This window comes from Alexandromys fortis, unplaced genomic scaffold (assembly GCF_014885135.2).
Source record: "Alexandromys fortis isolate MF-2015 unplaced genomic scaffold, M_Fortis_MF-2015_v1.1 scaffold_17, whole genome shotgun sequence".
Taxonomy (NCBI): domain Eukaryota; kingdom Metazoa; phylum Chordata; class Mammalia; order Rodentia; family Cricetidae; genus Alexandromys; species Alexandromys fortis.
This window is the reverse complement of record NW_026067896.1, coordinates 9,525,204-9,549,380: the sequence shown is the minus strand read 5'-3', so window position 1 is coordinate 9,549,380 and position 24,177 is coordinate 9,525,204. Positions and strand designations below refer to the sequence as shown.

Genomic DNA, 24,177 nt, shown 5'->3' with positions numbered 1-24,177 from the left:
ACAATATGTTATTGTAATTCCTCATTGTTCATTAAAACTATAAAACAGATGTATGAAGAAGAGGATGGTCTAGGCAGCACAGAATCATATCTGTGACTCCTCCTCCATGGCTATTTATAATTGAGTTACTGATAAGTAGAGTACAAGACTTGATATGAAAGATGAATGCTTCATCAGTAAATCTTATGGATTGCTATATATATGCTTGTCATGATATTTTAAAAGTTTTAATGAATTATTCTATTTTAGAATCACTTATGTTACTCCACATTATGTATATTGTGTGCTCAGCTTTTACTCTTTGCCTTTCTTATAGAAAAACTTCAAGATCAGTTTCCCAAAAGTTGTAGGGTAATAAACCTAGTATAGGTATTCTGCTCACACAGTATGTGCTAAAATGTAATTTAAAGTCTTTGGAATGTATTTGTACTTTTTAAAGATGATTACATGATCAATTCAATATTGTACCTTTTTCCTTATGTAGCCTCCATAAGTTAAAGGTACAGTGGCAACTAGTTAATATATTTGGAAAATTCCCTCATGAAAATTGACCTAGAGAGAAAATGAGAGCTTTAACATGGCTACTAGCCCTGATATGAATTATGAGAAGCAGATAGTAACAGCTATTGCAATAAATAAAGGCAATAAATAAAAACAATCAATATGTAACATGACCTCATATACAGTTGTTACTACCCTTAGCAGAAACAGTAGATCCTAATGCTTGTCTTGTTGCAAACATCCCATTTTAACCACCATCAAATAATGTTCTTTCATTTGAATGTGTAATTGTTTTATAATGGATCTGCAAAATATCAGAAAATACATCTGGAGAAACACATTTTTGCTATATTTTAAATAAGGCTTTGTGCTTTTAAAGTTGTAAATATATTAGATGTATAACAAAATAAAAAAATAATTAAGGATAAAACATCTCATGAGAGTCAATAGTTGCATCTTGAGGTAAATATTACTTTGCCTCCATTTACTGCTATTTAGGTGTGTGTCACTTCTGGGAAATGCTTAAAGTATATAGATGAATATATACTAAATCATACAGAATGCTGTGGGCTACAGCTATATACATTCCTTAAGGTAAATCTACAGAGATGATAAGACCTAGGAAGCAGATTCTGAGATAAAGATGAGCTGGTGGGATCAGGAAGAAGTCAGGCTAAACTATGATCCTCTGTAAACAAGATCAAGCCAGGAATCAACTGACATGATTTTGCACAGATCTTCAATGTAATGGTTTTAATACTGACTGTCCAATTGACAGAATCTAGAACACACTTGGAGACAAATCTCTAACCATATCAGTGTGGAATTTTCTAGTTTAGGTTATGTGAGGTGGAAATGTCAACTCTCACTTCTAAACTGAGAAATAGAGCACACAGATTCTGTTTCCTGACTGAAAAAAGTGTATCCAGTGTATCCTCTCTCTATCTAGATATCTTCTTTGAAGGATGGACTGAATCACTGGTATTTCATTTCTTAAGTTTCCTTTGTGAGGTCTTTTGTCATAGCAACAAGTAATTAATCTACTATTGTGGCATGTTAGTATTAAAAATTATGATAAAGTTCTCTGATTCACCATTCTGCTGAATAATAGTAATTTTACCATTTATTGATATATTATAAGAAATTATGGAGCACACCTTTATTCCCAGCACTCAGGAGGTAGAGGTAGGCAGATCTCTGTAAGTTCAAGACCAGCCTGGTTTCCTAGAGGTAGTTCCAGGACAGGCACCAAAGCTACACAGAGAAACCCTATATCAAAAAAACAAAAATCAATTAGTAAAATAAATAATCTATTTTAAAGAGAGAATTTATTTATATAAATCACAACTCCATGAGCTTTTTACTAATTTATTTGTATAATATGTTTGATCCAAACTTCAGGAGGAACATGAAAAATAAAAAAATTCTTTCTGAAGCAAAATGTTAATTGTAGATAACATTAGAGACAAGCAGGCATCAAGATATACCTTATATAGTATATGAGAATTGACTGTATTTATTATGTACACAATAAGACACTGTGGCTGAAGATAGTGCACACGAGTAATAGTGTAAGGAAATATCAGTTGTTACTTAAGAGGGAGCTTCACCACAACCAGCTAGTTTGTATAGTGTTAGAAGGTGCAATTCATATTACCAGAGCAGCCAAACAATCATCAGTCTTACCCAGCTGTGCAACCCACAAGCTACGGTAAGACCATCCTAGAAATGCATGCTCACTGGTGCAATAGTCACACCAGCATCATTTGAGTAACCAACATATTTCTAATTGGATTTAAAGCCCATTCCACAAGATGAAATCTGTACCTGACACCATCATTGGCCCTGTGTCTATGCAGGTAGAACTTTGGTAAGAATACATTGTATTACAATATTAAACTAACTTCTAATGATGTCATTATATTAATAGAATAATGGATCTCTCAACCCTCCTCAGTGAGATTTCTATTTTTGCAAAGAACAATTAACAAAGAGATATGCAACTCACTGAGATGCCAAAAAACAAGAGACCAAGGAAAGTTCATTCCCAAAAGAGGATGGCTATACCATCCTACCTTTGCTCAAAGATAGGTGATCACTGAGTAAATGGTGGCAGAAAGACTGCAAGAATCAAATATAGATGATCACATAACAAAATATTTTAAAATCATATATATATGATAATATATATGATGTGTATCTGGATTTTTGATAACAATACATATCTAAGAATAGATTCTATAATTTATAGTTTGCATCTGTTCATTAAAGATAATTTTCACTGTGACTTTGATGTAGGCTGATAGTTATGGTTGGCTCTATAATTCATGAATTCTTTTTCATGTCTTTTATCAGTATGTTGACAAAAATAGTCAGTGAAAGTTTTACTGTCTTCTGTCAAAGAAGACATAACATACATTTTATGTTTATATCCTTCATCATATATCAAATATTGATTAATTTTTTCATGGATAATATACCCACAAAACCTTTTGTGAAATTTCTTCTTTATAACTCTCTTTGCAAAGAATATTAAATCTTTTCAGTTTTATAGCATAATTTAATTTATTTTCATCTATTAATATGAAAGATGACTGAATAAAGTTTATAATTTGTTCAATTTTTAATACTTAATATTCCTTTTAAGAAGCTGTTTAGAAAATGATACTGATAATGGCTAATATTTATATATAGCTAAATTATGACCCCAGAACCTCGAATTGCTTCTTTATCTTGACAAGCAGCCAACAGGCTCATTGCTGCACTTGCATAATTCTCTAAGGCTTGGATTGTAAAGCCGATTGCACAGGAATCTCACTTCACACAGAATGGATACTAAAACCAGGTCACGGACAAATGCAACAGAATATGAACCTTAACTTGCATATTAATTGTGAATGTCATCCAAGACTCATTACTATCACCGTGGAATGATGAGTTTATATCTCCAATATTCTCATTCAACTGCAGGTCTGTCCTCAAGTTAATAAAGTACATTGTAACGCTATGCAAAACAAGTCATAGAACCAAGACTGGGGTGACTAATTTTACTCCTGATAAGTAGACAGGCAATATCGTATTTCATTCTTAATGAATCATTTCTCATATAATATGAAAATTATCTGACAGAAAATATTCTTTATCTAAAGCCACAAAAATTGAAAAAGAAAACTACCATTGTTGGATATATAAATCATATTTATATTTTAGAGGGCCATTTTTCTGTATGCAAATTGAACTTAAATTGAATTACATCTGAAATTTCATTTCCTGAGACTGAATCATTTTTCTTTTAATGTTTTTTGTATATAGTTGTTAATATATTTTTGTACAAGTCTACACACACACACACACACGCACACGGACACATATATATTTATATATGAACTTTCATTAAGGCAACAGAGTCCTCATTACTTGAAAGCTAAGACCAGCTAAATGAAAATACATTTACCCCAGGAAGTATTCTAAATGTAGATAAAAGAACACAAAAAAATTAACCATGACCTGAATTTTGTTTCATGCTTGATCAATCTCAGATTACAAAGAATTTTTAAGCATCTTTTAAAATAGATCACTGAAAGATAATAAGTATTTTGTCATTAAATAACAAATTGCAGCAACTGAAGATGCATTTCCAACTAAAAAAAAATCCCCATAAGCATTCTGCAAACGATATCACAGTAAACCTGAATACTTAATTGACGTTAAATACGCATTCTTTGTCAACTACAAATTCAAGTTAGGGGTCAAAAGGAATCAAAATATGTACTTTTGTGTCTATCATCTGTACTACAGTGAGCGTTTTACATAGTCATATATGTAATTTCAGTAATTCATTATTATTTTATAACTGAGTAGTATTTAAATTGTATAAAATGTAATATGTGTGCACATTAATACTCTGATTAAAAACAGCTTCATTCTAGGTTTTGCTATATTACTACCGAGAGCAAATATCTGGGCAAAGGATAGTGAATTGATGCATAGTTCTCTCTTATGCCTAAATATCAGTACACAGAAACATAGAAAATTTAATTTTTGTTTTTCTTTTTGTGTATGCATCTTCATGCTAGTATGCACTTGCATATATGGGTACCTGAGAAGACCAGAAGAGAAGTTTTAACTCCTTTAAGTTGGAGTTAAAGACATGTGTCTCTAGACGTGAATTCTGAAAGCAAACCCATTTCCCATGGAAGAGCAATAAGTATACTTTACTTCTAACCTACTTTAACAGTACCAGAATTATGTCATTTTATGGGACCATTGATTTAACAGGATGGATTTCTTCAATTGTTCTTATTATCATTTATATTTCAGAATTATATTTGCTCTCTAATCTTATTAACACTTACACTTTCCTGAAGATTTTTTGTCATACGTTATTGAGATTCTTATGTCTATTCCTCAATAATTGATAATAAAGCAACCTGTTTTTCCTTTACTAGTCTTTATATCTCCTTCTCCTTTATTATGTCTAATGATATTTTTGTACAATACCTCTGATGTTTTCTGCCATATGATAAGTTAAACATACTAAGCGTGTTTTGTTTGATAAATATAACATTTAATTTACCGATAAATGTTCACAATTTTGATAATTTGTAGTTAAGCATATATATACATATATATATATATACAATTTTATAATGAAGTACTGAAAATAACATTACAAGGCCAAAACATAATGCCAATGATATAAATTTTCTTCTAAGATCAAGAGAATTTGAAGATACATAGAGATATCTAGAGAGCCTCTGGTTGCTAGTTGTCCAGGCAGTATCAGGCATGGGCTCCCACTTTGCAAGCTCTTGATGTTGGTCCAGTCATTGATTAACCAGTCCAACAGGTTTTGTATCACCTTTACCCCAGCACATTAGAAGGCAGGACAAATTGTAGGTTGAAGGCTTTATGTCTGGGTTAATGTCCCAGTGCCACCCCTGGAAACTTTACCTTGTTACAGAAGATAGCCTGTTCAGACTCCGTATTCCTCACTACTAGGAGGCTTTGCTAGGGTCACCTAAAGATTCCAGCAGGTTGCTGTTGCACTAGGGTTCCACATTGTGCCCTCTCAAAGTAGCAACATTCCAGTTTCTCCAGTATTATTTCTCTCATCCCCATCCCTTCTATTTCCATCTCCACCAGCCCCAGTCCAACCACACAACCTGCTCTTTTCTTCATCTCAAGGAGCTCCAGGTATCCCCTCTGTCCACCATCCTTGTTATTTTGCCTCTCTGATTCTGGGGAATTCAGTGTGGTCATCCTCTAGTTTATAAATAATATTCACTCATAAGGGAGTATGCACCATGACTATGTTTCTAGATTTTGGTTACCTGGCTCAGAATGACTTTTTCCATCTTCATCCATTTGTATGAAAATTTCATGATGTCACTTTTTTGACAGCTGAGTAGAGGTCCCACATTTTCTTTATCCATTCTTCAGTTGAGAGATGTATAAGTTGTTTCTAGCACCAAACACGACTGGCAAAAAAATATTTCAATGAAATTATTCCTAATGATATTATGATATACTCATAGCCTTGTCCAGTTGCAATCAGAGAGACTTCATCCAGCAAATGATGGGAACAGATACAGAGACCCACAGCAAAATGTTACGAGGTGCTCAGGGAACCCCATGGAAAAGAAAGGAATGTAGGAGGCAGAGAAGATGAGGACACTTGGAGAACATAACACACATAATCAACCAAGCATGGTTCATGTGTCTTACAGAGATGGAAGCAACAATCAGGGAGTCTGTATGGATCTAAGCTAAGTTATCTACATTGTGTTATGGTTGTATAGCATGGTGTTCTTGTGTGACTCCTAACAGTGGGAGTGGCCATGTCTCTGACTCTTTTGTGTGCTCTTGGGACCCTTTCCCTCTTGCTGACTTGCATCATCTATCCTTGGTATGATGCTTGTGCCTAGTCTTGTTCTAACTTTTTCTGCTATGTTCAGTTGATATCCATGGCATGTTCTTTTCTGAAGGGAAACAGAGAGGCATGAATCCGGGGGAGGGGAGATAAATGGGAGGTATGGGGAGAAGTGGAGGGAGGCATTGGTGAGGTCAGGAAAAGATAGATAGATAGATAGATAGATAGATAGATAGATAGATAGATAGATAGATAGATAGATGATGGATAGATAGATAGATGATTGATGATAGATAGATAGATAGATAGATAGATAGATAGATAGATAGATAGATAGATAGATGATAGATGATAGATGGATAGATGATTGATAGATAGATAGATAGATAGATGATAGATGGATAGATGATTGATAGATCGATAGATAGATAGATAGATAGATAGATAGATGATAGATGGATAGATAGATGATTGATAGATAGATAGATAGATAGATAGATAGATGATAGATGGATAGATAGATAGATAGATAGATAGATAGATAGATAGATAGATAGATAGATAGATAGATGATAGATGGATAGATAGATAGAGAGAGAGAGTATGGATAGTGCACTAAGACCTTTCCATTTTATTTATTTATTTTTTGGTGTATTTTTCTTCTTATAAGGAGACATACTATTTACAGTGGATTTTTCAGACTTATGGCACTAGCATACACAGAATTGCAAAAATTCCAAAATAGACACATCATTTCTGTCCCTGAGGCATTTTCAACATTCGCTTCCTGATACGGACATGTCAAAAATGACCTAAGGCAACTTAGTAACTTAGCTTTCTTCACTGAAATAAAAAGGAAAAAGAAAATATGCCAATCTTGGGTTTTCTAAAATTAAAGAAATAATTACTAACTATAACTAATAAGATTGGATGATAGAGAAGTGAAAATAATTGAAAATGAAAGTAATTATGAAATCATCACTAAAATGCTGTATTTATTTATAATAAATAATATACAATCCAATCAAACATTCCATAGCAATACTATTTCCATTCTATTTTTTGTTTATGAAATTTGGCCAAATAATAACTTTATAGCTTCAAAATACACAATTTAATTCTATTCCCATGATAGTCCAATAGAATTAATTTTTGTAAGACAGGATTTATTTTATTCTAGTTCTGTGAAAATTTATATTACAGGGGCATAACGGAGTATCCATGTTAAACAGAAGCAGAGAAACAAGAATCAAAGATCATATTTTATTCAGAAGGTGCAAAGGCATCATTACATCCACAGAATGGAGATGTAATGCAAGTCATGTCAAATTTATAGTGAAGCTGCATGTTTCTCAGGCATGTGTAGCAAAGGTGTTTACATCTCTGCATGGATTGTGCAGCAGTGAGGAAGTCCACAAGTTTTCAGACATAAGACTGACAGCAAGAAAAACATCTCTGCATTAGTTGTATTTGCTTTTTCTTCCACAGTTACTTACAAGACACTTAAAGGATAAACAGGTAGGGCTAAAGCTAGAGGATTCTGAGAGTGCCATGCTGTTTCACAAGATTTCTGTGGGATAATAGCTTCCAAAAACTAGATAATTTGGAGTATCCTGTGTGGAAAAAGAAAACTTTTATTTGAATAAATGGTACTACCTAGGTCAAAAGCTATTCCACATGGCTGGTCCGTGAATGTGATGATGAACAATTGGCTGGATTTTTCTAGGCATCTATGACATCCATTTCAAGCAGTCCTTAAAATAGCAATAGCTTTCACATTTTTCTACTCACCCTGCAGCCCTGTTCTATGACAATATGGTTGAATTTAACCATTTTGATATAAAGAGAAACTATCCTCGCCCCATTCTCAAGGCAAGATCTACATTAAATTCTTTAAATTTTGCTACCTCATCAGGATAGTAGCTAAAAGAGTGATGTCCTAAGTAATGGGATTGGTTGCAACTGTAAAAGTCTGGCAAAGAACCCTCTTAGATGTTTCAAGTACAAGTTGATGTTTGCATGCATGGTGCTCACACATAGGAGGAATACAAAGGCATACACTTGCCAGTATAGCTTAAGATGCTTTGGAAACTCTGAGCATGTTTTTTGTCTTGCGATGAGAATATCTCTGAAAAATTACCCAGAAAATATCACTCTTCCCTACCGTATAGGAGTAGAATCAAACTCCCAGGTACTTCTAATTCCATAACAAAGCTCAGCAGATGATCTTCTCTAAGAGAAAACAAAGCTGAGCAGGTGTCTGAGAATGTACTTAAGAATAAGAACAACCTGAAACCGTAGAGAAGAAACCTGAACCAAACACAGTGCACAAGAGCCCCTCTCTAGATGTCTAGACCGCCAAAGTTTTAGAATACAAGAGTCATTGAATGTAATAGTACCAGTGGAGCACTACAAAATGCTGTCTATCTCCAGTTCACCAACACAAAATAGAGTATCTTTTGCTGCACTAGGAAGACACATATTTATGGAATTGTTAAATGTTACTTACAAATTAGAAGAATTATGGAAATCAAAATAGTTTGAAAATATCAGGAGATGCTTCTAACATATAAAGATCTTAAAAAGTTAGAGCTATTTAATTGTCTTCAATATCTTTAAACATAAATATAAAGAGAAGGCTGGAAGTGGAAAATCAAGTATTCTAATGGATAGCCTCCTCAATATGAAAAAGATAACATAGAAATCAGAAGAACCGTCACTATGCTTGTGAAAAACAGAAAAACTTGGCTAGAAATTAATCGAATCAGACTACTTCAAAGAGCTGAGTATGACATCAGGAATTTATTAATAGATGAAATCTTATCAAGTCAAATAGCATGATGTTACTGTACTTCTGCAAGAAAAGGCTTACTAAAAATTGTGACTACTAATCATCTGTGTAGTGATATTGCATTTGCATTTTAATAAATAAAGCTCGTCTGAAGTTCAGAAAATAAAACAACTACACTGATCAGCCGTAGAGACCAGGTAGTTGTGACACACACCTTTAATCCCAGTAGCCATATTTGTTTGCCTTAATCCTGACTGCTCTTTGGACTGGAGAGGGAGGGGGAAAGGAGTGGGAGGAGGGGGAGAGGAGTGGGGTGAGAGAGGGAAATGGGAGGCGGGGAGGAGGCGGAAATTTTTTCAAAAAAAAAAAAAAAGAAAATTGACATTCTGAGATTCGTAGGATGTGGATAGCCGAAGGACTGTGAGGTAGTGGTATTAGCCAATGGTTGGCAGTTTTTTTTTTTTTTTTTTTTTTCTGACAATCAGGTTGAATCACAATTTCTGTCTCTTGGTTTTTATTAGTTGTGCTACACATCTGAAATTTCTAAATTATAAATAAATTACACAACACCACACTGTAATCAAGTTAACAACAATGGTTATAAAGTATTGTTCTTAAAGAATCAGATAAAGATTGTCTCAAGAATACACAAAAGTTATATGTATCACCAATAAATGCCAGTGCAAAGATCTAAGAGAAAATCAAGAAGTGTCAAGTAAGGATTTCAATATAAAGTTAATAGAGACTTCAAAGAGGAAGAAGAAACGGAGTCATCAATAGACTAGCCAAAGCTGACAAGATGTTGCTAGCAGGCCTATGCTAAAAAGAAGACTGGAGACAAGAATCTTCCCATTCTGCCTCACATGTCAAACATTAGGAAGCTTACAGTTTTAGCTTGACAATCAAAAACCAGTTTGATGGTCTACAGAACAATGATTCTGATGAAATTATCAGAGTCTGCACTTATGAGGTGATCATCTACACATGGTGTGCAGGAAAGTCCCTGCAGGAAGGGAACTTTGTAACCCGAGGCTGAGCAAGGCAAATAAGACTTTCCACATGGCAGAACCAAATCAGTTAATAGACGTCAACCGAGGTGATGATCCCACAGGCCTTTTAGCATGAGAAGAATGAATACCAGGAAGAAATTGACTATTCCAATTGCTGCTCACCACATCTTGGGAGCTGTCATGCAAACCACTTCTAGAAAAGTCCGAACAAAATCTCCTTTGATGGTGTAGAAATAAAAATTGAGAAGGGACGGATCATTGCTGTAAGAGAGATACACAAACATACTGTTTTTACCTGGAGCACTAAAGTAAATTTAAAATAGGTATAAAAAAAAACAGAACAAAAAACACAAGCCAAAGCCCCCTTCCTTCCCAGTAGGTAGGCATACACCGTACAGATGGAGCGCTCTAATTTCTCTGCAAATGTGCCTTCCAGATGATTTCCTATCATATGGAGAAAACTGGAATCAGGATGGTCAGACTTGTGTAACAAAATGTTGTCTTGGAGTTTCTCAGGGGTGGAAATAAACTCAGAGGTCTTAGTGTGTCTCCGTTGTTGGAAAGTTTGATTTTTTTTTAACACTATACCTGCCTTGCCTTTGTGATTGGAAGTCTATGCAGATGGTGTGGATTTCTTCTATCATCCTCCATCAATAAACTGATTTTACAAATATGAAGGTGACTAGGAAAAAGCAATGTCTCTTACAAAACTAGTTAAACTTATTTCTTTTATGACTCTTTTCTCCCAGTCTTCATAATCTAGCAAGTTCGTACATCATGTGATTGCTGAAACTGACTCATTTACATTTTCCCCTGTTCACCGAGTCATAATATGCAACAATTTTCCAGTACCTTCAAAAAGCTAAATATTGGCTATAGTATCACTTCTCAATCATGTCAACCTATAGCCACATCTCTTCACATTACTTCTGTCAGGTAAACAGTGAAAGCATTGGTTACCCTTTGTCTGACTTCTTTGCTTTTAGGGCTAACACAGAAAAAAAAAAAAAAGCCAACTGAATATGGTTAAACAGGAAAAGAAATCTCCTGAGCAGAGAATAAATAAAAGCATTATCTCTCAGAGATTTCCCTTTTCACCAACAATATTAAGTATTTTAGTTTTCTGTTTAGCACAGAATTAATTTCCTATTTGTTGAAAGCTCTGGATAAAAAAAATCAAAAAACTCCATCTGACTTAATGTACACAGCTTACTTAGGAATTGTTTTGAGTCTTTTCAAATATTATTCACTATTCATGTGACTTCTCATTTTCTTACTAAGTATAATTAACACAATAAAGATACTCCAAATCCTCATTTATTGAGACAGTGAAAGTTCCAACAGAAGAAGAATTAAGATAATTTAAAATTTATTACAAGGAAATTACTGCATTACTTCTGGGAGGGACAGTTACTGAGTGGCTTGAAGCAAGCATGACACATCAAGTTGAGGTAGGACTAGCTCTTCTCCCTGCATCAAGGCTGGGTGAGATAATCCAGCATGGGGAACAAGTTCACAAGAAGGAGGAGTGGAAGGGGAGGTGGGTTGATGACTGTCAGTGGGGAGGGAATGGGAGGAGAGTAAGGGAAATGTAAAGGGAGATTGCTCATTCATTTCCTGGTTACCCAGACCTGAATAATCTCACAAAAACTATATCAATCACAGCACTGCTTGGCCAATGACTCGGGTGTATTTCTAACTAGTTCTTACATTATGAATTAACCTGTTTCTATTAAACTGTGTGTCGCCAAGAGGCTGTGGCTTACCGGGTAAGGTTCTGGCATTTTCCTCCTTCAACTCCTGCGTGGTGTCTCTCTGATTCCCACTACTTTTCTATACATCTCTGTTTGGATTTCTAGTCTGGCTTTACTCTGTTAAACCATTGGCTGAAACAGCTTTATTCATTAGCCAATAAAAGCAACACCTATGCAGAAGGACATCCCATATCAGGAAGGGAAACTGTGGTTAGTGTGTAAAAGGAATGAAATAATAGTTAATACAATAAAATTAAATTTCACTAAAGGTATGGCTAAATACCAGTGCTAGTGAAGTCTTGGCTATTTGAGTATAATCTACAGTCACTAATTTATTTAAGGCAGCATAAACCTTAACAATAATAAATAAATATTTTTCCTTAAATCCACAAATAATTGTAGTCTTCATGCTTCATAAGGAAGCTTCCCTTTGCAACGTACAGACCAAGATCACTATTAAGAACCACAATCAAGCAAACTGTATAGTCATGCATTTCAGTACCAGTGGGTACATCTCCAGAACACACTGCCAAAAATTAAAACATCTGAATAAATGTCCAATAAATATACTGAATTAATGATAGAAATAAACCAATTGAAAGGAAAAAATAAAATATGAATAAACTCAAGAAAGTGAAATATACTACATTTTGTGGTTCTGACTTGCACTTCTAACATGTGCCTTTTTACATGGGAAGATAAAGTGAAAAGTGCAAACAGTATGTAAAACTGTAATGTGGCTGCATAGAAGAACTGAAAATTCATGGCCAGTCTCAGCTCTATAGAGAAATTCAAAAAAACTTGTTTTACTGGGACATATCCTGTCTCCAAATACACACACACACTGACTGAAATTTTTATAGAGTTCCTAAAAAGGCATTAATTTATAAGTACAAGAATGTAACAATTTCATACAATATAGAAACAATTATATGTTCAAGTGAATATAAAATTATGGAAGATAAAATATAAAATCAAGATAAGAAAAGAAACATTATGTAAAGGGACAAGAAAAAGATGCAGTTGAAAGGAGATGAATTTTGTATAAAATTGTTTATATTGCAACATTTTTAAGACGTGAAATAGGAATTCAACATGCAGTCAAATTATCCTACATAATCAAATGCCAAAAAAACATAATTCAACCAGAACTGTAAAAAAACAGTTAGTTTATAAACATCTATAAAAAAATCTAAAGAAAATTAGTCAATATAAGTAAAATATAAATCAATCAATCAATAAATAAATATAAGTATATATCGAGAGCATGACCCAGATTGAAAGTAAATGATAAGTGTGTTAATAAAAAACGAGACTGATTTTAGTTCTTCATTTAACAAATTAACATGAAAACTTAGTAAAATCCTATTTAAACATTGTATTGTAATGGCAATTCATAAGAATATAAATAATAAGAAAAATAGAGATGTTGAGATAAATTATTTACAAGTCATAGATATATCAAGGTTTTAGTATCCACAATATCCAAAAATGTATTATTCATAATAAAAAGACAAATTAGCATAATAAAACAGAACAAAAGACTTAAAATAGAAGTTATTTAGAGGTTATATACAAATAACTATTAGGCAACATAAAAGATATTCGATGTCATTAATCTATTTGGGAAAAGAATGCAAGACCCGTATCTATTGCAACCCACAACAACTCCTATAAACAAAATATTAACATGGTTTTAATGAGAAATGTCCCATATATTCTTGGTCATTTGGGTACTTTGTTCTCACATGGTGATGCTCTTTCAATAGGTTTAGGAGTTGCAGCTGTGTTCAATAAGTAAGTCCTTGGAATCTGACTTTGATGTTAAAACCTTTGACCACTGCCAGTTTGCTTATTTTGTTTTGTGCTTGCATTTGGAGCTGAAAGCTCTCCAATTCCTTTGCCTGTCTTGTCTGCTGCCTTCGGCCATGCTTCCCTACCATGATGGTCTCTTCTCCCTCTGGCACAGCAAACACAAATAAATGTTCTTTATTTTGGCCAAAGTGTTTTATCACAGCTACAAAAAAGTAACTAATACAAGCAATGAAAATTCCAATGCATATTAACAAATTGTCACCTCGTTTAGAAATGTCACACTTGTTAGTGGAAAGGGAAGATAATACAGCTATTGTGGGCATTTCCTCAAAAGTTAAACAACTTCACATTGGCCGCAGCAATTCCTCTCCTAAGAATATCTCAAGAGAATGAGAACCAGCAGCTAACGCTGAAACATAAGCTCAAATACTCAGACAAGGCTATGGAAACAACCGCAAGTAGAATCCGCCCAAGTATTCATCAATGGTTACTTGAGTAAACAAGCAACAGCATTCTATTACCACAAACTTAGCAAAATGTTGGTGTGAGATACAGTACAGGTAAGCCTTGCAAACAACCTTAGCGAAAGAATCCAAATATAAAATCACACGCATTATATGATATGGTCCCAATTGTAAGAACTGTTCAGAGAGTGGGGAAAAAAAAAGTGACAAATAGATTAGGTGCTGCCAGGTCCTGAGGATGATATCTGATTGGTAACAACAGACTGCGAACGGGTATATAACAGTGTTCTGAAGTTTATTAGTTAGCTCAGGTTACCACACAACATTCTAGAAACAGGAGTGTTTAAACAACATAAATTTCTTGTCTTACTTTTATGTTTTAAAGATTTTTATTTTTAATCATGTGGATGTGTCTGGAGTTTGGGGCATGTATGTGCACATGAATGCAGGTGCGCATTGGAAGCCATGTATGTGCACATGAATGCAGGTGCGCATGGAAGCCATGTATGTGCACATGAATGCAGGTGCGCATGGAAGCCATGTATGTGCACATGAATGCAGGTGCGCATGGAAGCCATGTATGTGCACATGAATACAGGTGTGCATGGAAGCCATGTATGTGCACATGAATACAGGTGCGCATGGAACCCATAAGAAGCCTTCATGTCCTCTGGAGCTGGATTCTCAATAACTTGTGAGACAGGTACTCTAAAAGAACAGCTCACATGTTAAACTACTGAGCTGTCTCTCCAACCTCTGTTTAGCTTCTAAGGTCAGACAAGAGCAGGCATATTTGGGATGGTGTGGCCATGCACATCTCAGTCTTGCATGATGAATTTCTAAGGTCAGGATTCTTTCGGGTTTGATCCTAGTAACATCTCTTTCAGGTAGCGTTGATACTGCCTTCTCCCTGAACTGTTATTATTTTTTTTTTCTTTCCACATGTGCATAAAGAGATTTCCAGGCTTTATCTTCCAATAGATGCAATAGATAATTCATATTATGTCTTCATATTCATAACTTAATTTCCCATGTAAAAGTTCTATCTACAAACAGTGAGAATTAGAGTTGCTACATATGACATTTAAGGGGAAGAAACAATACAATTCAGTTTGTAAAGGAAGTGATGACAATGATCTGTCATTACATAATAAAAATATTTTCACGCTGTGGAAGTGCACTAATATAATCAAAGTTTTGAATGCAGAATATGAATTTTGTTCTTAAAATGCTACACATGTACCCCACCACTGAGTTAGTTATTCATTCAATTTTTAAAGTGATAAACTTTATTGTATGTGATGTATAAGTCAATAAAACATTTTATGTATGTATATAATCAAATATGAGCATTTCTAATCTCTGAGAGCCTCAGACCCAGCAAACATCTTCACTTTTTCAAACTTACTGCTGTGGGACCCTGTGGATGCTCACAGAAACTAAAGGGAAGGCACAGCTCCATTTATATCCATTTCCATAAAATCCAAACATAAAAATACTATATACATTCTGGAAGATTTAGTCTGTCTATCTTACTGACTCTTTTATTGCTGTGAAGTGACACCACGACTAAGGCAACTTACAAGAAAGAATTTGGTTTAAGATTTGCTTACACTTTCTGAAAGTAAAGGGATGACTACCAAGGGGGGAAATCCACCTGCCATAGAGAGCCAGGCATGGCGCTGAAGCAATAGTTTAGAGCTCAGATCTGATCTACAGTCATGAGTCAGAAGTAGAGAGAGACAGAAACAGAGGAGAGATAAAGACAAACAGAAGGACACATAGAGAGAAAGGAACAAGCACAGGGACAGGAAAAGGGACAAAGCCAACAATAGAGATGGAGACAAAGAGAGAGCCCTACTGGACATGTCATAAGCTTTTGAAATCTCTAAGCCAGTCCCAGTAATGCTGTCTCCTTATCCTTCCCAGAACCAACTAAGTTCCACCAAGTAAACATTCACATCATCCATGAGCCAATGTGGACCATTTTCATTCAAACTCCCGTACTATAAAAACTGGCATCCACCACTACAGAGAAAATTCTTAGGAAACAATGGATGTTGGAGACTTCTGGGGAAAGAAGTGAGCAGATTTTTTTTGGCGGGGGGGGGGGGGATGATGAAACACAACGATGGGTCCTACACCTATGGACATACTGGCAGCATCAGTTGGATTGAGCGTTTAAAAGAAAATAATACGTGATACTGTGAATAAGATGTGGTGAAAGTTTATTGGAGGATTTGAAAGAAATGTACCAGTAGGTGGAATTTATCAAAACACATTGCATACATGTTTGAAATTCTCAAACAATAAACTACAAATATATTCTACAATTATAACAAAATGCTGTTACAAACCATCTTGTTCCTTTTCCCAGACAATCAGACATCAATTCTGATAGAAGAGAAGAAACAAATGTCAGTTTTCTGCCCTTGTGGGAATCTACTGTTGTTCAAATGATAGTGTTCCCTGCCAATTCCATGCTGGAATTCAATGCAACAGCATTAAGAGTTATGACCTTTGGGAAGCAATTAAATCATGAAAACTCTACCCTCCTGGAATCCAACTAGGCATTAGCTCATTCTCTAGAACAGAACAGGCCTGCCCAAAATGTCTCTGAAAACACATCACAGACTCCCTCTAAATATGCATTACCCCTCCTGGGCTTTTCTCAAGTAAATTACATTTGGAAATGAAAATTAGTCATCATCCTAAACATTTATGCAATGACACTAAGTTATAGGCAACACCTATATTTTAAGGAAAATGTCTTAATTCACAGCTAGATTTAGTCTAATAGATAAGCAGAGACCACAATGCTTTGCTAATAATAACACAGTAATCCCAACCAGTTTTTCAAGAAATGAGCAACTTGTGAAAATAACAGATAAATGAATGTAATTCTATCTATGCCGTATCCCCATTAACTTTAATTCATTACCTACCAATGATATTCTTCAAAATTAAAACAGGGTCAGTAAAAAAAATATTAAAATTAAAACTCTAAAGTAGGTTAGCTTTAAATACTCTAATGGTGTATAATACATTTACAATGACTAGTAAGCTCACACAATAGACATTGTTTTTCTCTATAGTCAGCAGAAAGTCTTACATTCTCTTATATACCATAGTAAAATATTTTATTTAGTCTGATAGAAAATTTTGAGGCCCTTTTAAGAAAACTAGTTTTTGAACACCCCTGGGGAGAATTTCCTATCATTAGTAAAATGAATAAAATGTTTAAATGTGCGTTCTGCCTAGCATACCAAAAAATAAAAAAAAAAATAAAAAATAAAGATACTCACAAGTCTGCATTGTCTTTGAATTTGGGTGAGAGAGAGAGAGAGACTGTTGCTTAGTATTGCAATTATGAAGTGTGAAATGCAGACATAGGCCTTATACAAAAGTTGAATTTATTTCCATTCATTTGCCAGGGAAGTAGTGCAGTCAAAGCAGCACGCCCCAGACCCCCTCACACTACCAGCGGTGAGTGATTTCTTTGTTCATGTACTCTTTCTCTGTAACAGCATGAAGTGCTATTTTTAATCAGAGCTCTAGGAAGGTTTGAGAAGCAAAGACTGTGAAGCGGCCCAAGAAATAAACACAAGGGCAGGCAGGGGACTTGTCTGCTCTAGCTAAGGTAATTTTAGTTAATATTCCCCACTTAAAACGTCAATTAACTGACCGGATATCTGTAAGTAGATCTGAGTAGTTAAAGTGAGGACAGACTGGTCACGAAGGGTGTGTATGTTAATGCTTCATAGCCCATGGCTTAAAAACTGTCAGATAACTTCACAAGAGGAGGAATGCTTATCTCCTTGTTGTTATAAACATGAAGGCAGATTACAGAAATGCAGCTTTGCCCCCAGTACAAAGAAAATTTATACAGTCCAGTGTTACCATGTGGCTAGAGAATGCACTAACATTTCTCCCCTTTGGGGCGAATACTGTGTGTTTGAACTCGCAATAGTAAATCACTTTGAGTAGATCAGAGCTGGGAATATAATCTCCAACAGTAAGCACTGGGCATTTTCCTTTCTGAAAACACCATTCTTCAGTTATTTTCAGCATATATGTTTGCAAATTTAGTTCATTTAAATGAAACTGAAAATAAATTATTAAAGTTCCTTGTGTTTATTTTATCACCTTAGAAATCAGGTTTTATACATAGAGGTCCATGGACTTGGTGAACAAGACCAGCTGAGCATTTTTCCTTCCAATGGTGATGCCCTTTCCTTCCCCCTGACAAATATACTTAGCACCGTATTTAAAATGAAATATCCTGGCCTCATCCAATATTGTCACAGTGCACCTACATAATTTATATATTTTTAGTTTTTCTACTACAATGAAATTTATAATTTTCATCAAATGAATAAACTTATACAAATGTAAATGTTATAAAAATATTTTTTACAAAAATCCAGCATTTTAAACCTGTACAAATTTTAAAAAAATGACATAGCATATTCAATAAGTTTAGAAGTATTTGCAAAATCTGAATAGGTATCTCGTCATATAGAATTTAATATTCTTTGTTTACATTTGCAATGCTTTTTCAGTTTTTCTTTAATTTTTCATATATTTTATTAATAGAGAAAATTTACATTTTGCCATTCATGACACTTTAAAAATAAAAAGTGAATAAAATCTCCACTTAAAATTATGTCTTTATTAAAGCCAATATGCATTTGAATATTTCCCACTGTGGGATATATGCAAATCAGTATTTCAGAGGGATGTTTTCAAGACAACTCCTATCTGAGAACAATGCATAGGCAGGAAGTGAGACATATTTAATTACCATTATAGAAATAATTAACATTAAGCTACCACAATTAATTCAAATGACAAGTAAGTAAAATTGTCTATGTTATAATGCATTCTAAAATATTTCTTAATTTAGAAGCAATTAAATGTGCTCAATAGTTAATCTTTTTTCTGTTTAACAACAAAAAAGGCTTACATTCATCCATACAGTTGTACATTTCTATGTACAACTTTTTATAAAAAATAGAATTTAAAAATCATTTTTATATGCCCTAGCTTTTGCAATATTTAAATACTTACATTTACATAATATATTTAGGCTTCTAGTTTTACAATACAATAAATCTGATTCACTTAGGTAAAATTAGTTCACTACATTAAAAAAGAAGAATTGCAAGAGATAAAGAGGTAATGCATATAGGATAGGAAATTCAATCTGAACATAGACTGCTGTTTAGATGAAAGTTATGCCACTTATTGCTGTTGGATAATACATGTATAAATTTATATAATCACTAGTGCCTAGGTTAACAAGATGAATTAATATATTGAATACTTTTACAGCTTCATTGTTAACATTTTTGCATTTAAATATTTTATTAATATTAATATTATACTTAGCTAGAAAAAAACAAACATTGTATTTATATGTACTTAGCTTATTACAATTTCTCAATAATTTCAGTATTTCATGTATAGAAAAATTCATATATACATAAATATTAAGTAATATAAAAAATTTCCATTTTTTGATATATAATAGAGTTCTCTGTTTCTTTTTATTGATGTTATAAAAATAGATTCTACTCTCAAACAGTACATCCATGAACACTTTTGCTTTGTCTTGTTGTACCTTATATTGGTTGTATAGGAAGCTGATTGTCTGGTAGCCAGGCAGGAAGTATAGGCAGGGCAACCAAACTAAGGACACTGGGACAAACTAGAGATGAGTGAGCGGAGTTGCCAGCCAGATACAGAGGAAGCAGGAGTTGAATATGACATGCTTATGAAGATACTGCCATGGGACAGAGTTTAAATAAGGAAAATAGGTTAATTTAAAATGTAAGACCTAGAGCCGGGCGGTGGTGGCGCACGCCTTTAATCCCAGCACTCGGGAGGCAGAGGCAGGCGGATCCCTGTGAGTTCGAGGCCAGTCTGGTCTACAAGAGCTAGACCAGGACAGGAACCAAAAGCTACGGAGAAACCCTGTCTCGAAAATCCAAATAAATAAATAAATAAATAAATAAATAAACAAAAATGTAAGATCTAGTTAGCATTAAGTCTGAACTTTTGGCTCAGCCTAAGTAAAAGTAAGTCTCCCTGTCGGTTATTTGAGAGGTTCAATAAGAGAGGCAACACAATATGACAGAATGTAGATTCACATAAAGTGGTTAATTTGAAGTATAAGGGATAGTTGAGACAAAGACAAAGACAAAGGCCAAGCTTTCATAATTAATAACAATTTTCAGTACATTACTTGTGATCAGGTGGCCAACAAAAAAGCTTGCTACAAGTGTTTCTCAACTTCCCTAATGTTGCAACCATTTAATATAGTTTGCCATGTTGTGGTGACTACAACCATAAAATTATTTTCATTATTGTCTTATAACTGTATTTTACTACTATTATGAATCATAATATCAATATCTAAAATGAAGATAATCTTAGGTGGTCCCTATGAAAAGATCATTCCACCATAAAGGGATCAGAATCCAGGTTAATTATCACTGCACTAGATTCATTTAATTTGGGTATTGTGATTTAGCCAAAGCATTAATATTATTTCAAATATATTTATAAATTATAATACATATCAAATCCATTCTCTTTTGTCAAGTGGTATAGAACAGGTCTTAGTTTCATTTCTTATTGCTGTGACAAATACCTGACAATTTCAAGGAAGAAAGGGTTTACTTTGGCTCACAGTTCTTGGCTGCTGTCCCTCATGATAGGGAATTCACAGTGGCAGAGGCTTGTAGCAGCCGATCAGTTTGAGTCCGAAGCAAAGTAGTACATCACAGTAAATGAATACATACTGGTGTTCAGCTCACTTCCTCTATCTTAAGTAGTCCAGCATCACCCTGCCTATGGAATTATCCCATTCACAATACCCAGCTCAGCCTACATTAACTGAGCTTTAGTCAAGATTATCCTCTACAGGTATAATCAGTGTCTCGTCATGAAGGCGACTCTTGATTTTTTTTTCAAGTTGAAAATTAAGATTCACAATGCTGATCACATTGACATTCAAATACTTTATTATGAAGCCATAAATTCCCACTTCTTTTCTCCGTAGGCTTGTGAATGTGTTATGAATGTAACACATACTCAATTCGACTATGAAAGTCTCCATAATATTTAACAACTCCAACACTTTAAAAGGTCAAGGTTTCTTAACTATGAGCATCTATAAAATAGAAAACAAGTTATAAACTATGTGGAACAGAGGACACATGTCTATTTTCTGAAGTGGAAGAACCAGGTCATAGCAACAAAATGTCACACCGAGGGAAAACCGAAGTGCAACAGGGAAATGCTCTGGCAAAAAACAACTTCAGGAACAAAGGGTTCATTTTAACTCAGAGGTCCCGGTTATGGTTTATTTTAATGGTGTGCTCACAGTAGCAGTGTACTTTGGGTTGTGAATCCCCAGGAAATAGGTCTCTGGCATACCTGAGGCAGGTGATCAATTCCTCCCACAGAAATGAAGCAGAGTTCAAGGAACAGATGCGGCTAGTATTCAGCTCACTTCCTCTATTTTATACAGTCCAGGATCTTCGACCCACCGAATGGTTTCACCAAGGTAGACAGACAGGTCATTCCACCTCAATGGAATTTCAATCAAGACATTTCTCCAAAGATCAACTCAGATTCTCATCTCTCTTTTGACTTTAGATTTTTGTCGGTTGATGATTAACACCAACCAAAATAATAAATAATAAAATGTGTTTGATATTTACTCTGTTTTGTAACTGTATTGACAAGTGAATAAAGATAAGTGGTTTTGATCCCACATTACATAAAATATCAAAAATTATCAACATACATTTTGAAAAAATACTAAAAACCAATTTTTACATATTTCTTTGTTTTTCTGAAGTTCATCCCTGGAACTTCAGTATCATTTTCTTTACAATCATAGAAATATGAATCAAATTGCAAAAATGGTCTACATAAATTTGCAGTAATTTTATATAATTAATTTTCTGTCAGTTAACTTACATTATTGCAAATATAAAGCTGGCTAGTTTCAGTGTTATTTAGGTCAAGTTACAAATCTTTGAATGGTTTACTGCCATCCTTAAGTATAGAAAACTTGAACAACCTAAAAAAAATCAATGAGGTTTTAAAATCTCATCAGAGACCACTCAGGCTGTAAGTTAAAGAGTCATCTGGGAAACCAGAGAGTCAAATCAATTCTGAGTCACAACCAACATATACACCCCTGGAACACAAAGCTCTTAAATCTTAAACTAGGTGGCATGGTTATATAGCATTACATTAATTTCTGGCATCCAGAACGAAATAAAGTCAGAGAATACTTCTCCAAGGACTTGAGGGAGATGTCTGTACTTTGAAGTTTGTTCACATTGTACTCTAAGTCATAAGTGATAAGCAAGACATCCACATCCACATGGCAGGTCGAAGTTAGCCCCCAAGTAAAACAAAAATAATATTATTCATATGAAAGACAATAAAGGTTGTCTTCAAAATAAAAAAAATGACCCTTGAGGGACTTTATCAAAGTTAACAATGTCCTTTCTCTTATAACAAAATATAACCTTAATTTACCCGAGGAAAAGAAGTTTGAATTTCTACCAATGTATAAACACATGGTATATCAAAGACCTCCTGAACAACTGATATTGTAATGTAGGTTATCAAATCTAGCTCCTTCTTTTCAACTATCTCTGAAACTAACATATGAAAACAATGTGAAAAACAGAAGAGTCAATGCAAGCAAAAACTCTCTCAGGTGATGAAACGTGAAGATACTAAGACAACAAGGTATTTAAGAGAGAGAACCTGCAGAATTGAAAGCCCAGTTCTCTGCTTCTGTATAAATATTGAACAAACCTACTTCTGTCATGAAGAATTATGACACTTAAAAGCTGTAACTTCCTGTGATCAGGCACATTTTAAGTTTCCAAGACTTGTCAAAGGATAATATAAAGTCACAGTCTTTAGAGACAGGACATTCATGAAAACCAAAATCATATGTTGGACACAAATTTGGAGGTAACCAGGCAAGGAATTTAATGAAATTGCAAAGACTATCTGAGGAAATCTAACAAGAAAACATACCATCTGCACATGAATTGTTGGTTTATGCAAAGGGGAGGATAGAATGTCTAAGAATCAGAAGTGAATGCCAGTGAGGAAATAGTGACAGCAATGGGAAGGGACAGAGTGTGTTTCCGGTGGTAGCTCTCTCAGTAAAAGAACTTAGAACCAAGATGCAAGTAAGAGTGAAATAAAGAAGGAAAGAAAAGAAAAGTGCATGCACACACACACACTGGCACACACAAAACAGTACACATTCATATACACACATATAGGATACAATACGAAACAATGGCAAATTTTTACTTGATGAAAAATAAAGATCTTTTACTTAGTAATGGATACTTCCCCACCCTGCATGCACACAAAAATATGTTTGTATCTTTTTTAAAGTTCAGACACTGATTAATTTTCTAACTCATTCATAAAATAGAATAGTAATTTACATTCACACCCACTGCTTTTTTTTTTTTAACTTCCAAGGAGACAACATTTTCATATCACTTCAAGTACCACTCTTTATTTTGGAAACTTTCATTTTCCCTTTGGTTATTTTTATCCATACAATCTGCTTTTGTCACCTGTAGCTATAACCCACGGTGCCACAGATCATTAGATGTTTCCCAAATCTTATTGCATCCCTGTACCCATGAACAATCATCTACCCATGCATTTCCTTCACATGTTTACAGTTCTCAGCCTCTTGAAACCACTCTCCACTCTCTATGTCAGTAACATTTTTAGCTTTCACCGATCAAAAAGAAATATTTGTTTTCCTGTATCTGACTATTTTTAACTTTGCATTATTCCCTACAACTCCATTCACTTTGCTACAAAATTCTCATCTCAGACTAATTTATGAGTGGACAGTGTGCAATCACATTTATTTAATCCTTTTTTATTCAGTTCTTTTGTC

The 24,177-nt window shown here is 34.3% G+C and overlaps 1 protein-coding gene across 1 annotated transcript in view; it reads right to left on the bottom strand.

The window, feature by feature from the left end:
* LOC126513125 (uncharacterized) overlaps positions 1-23,922 on the bottom strand; it is a 154,577-nt gene extending 130,655 nt beyond the window's left edge. The window contains exons 1-2 of the mRNA XM_050161301.1: positions 23,843-23,922; positions 21,651-21,731 (exon numbers count right to left, since the gene is read on the bottom strand). Coding sequence (XP_050017258.1) covers positions 21,651-21,731; positions 23,843-23,922 — 161 coding nt within the window. The remainder of the gene's footprint in view (positions 1-21,650; positions 21,732-23,842) is intronic.
* Between the last annotated feature and the right edge of the window lie 255 nt (positions 23,923-24,177).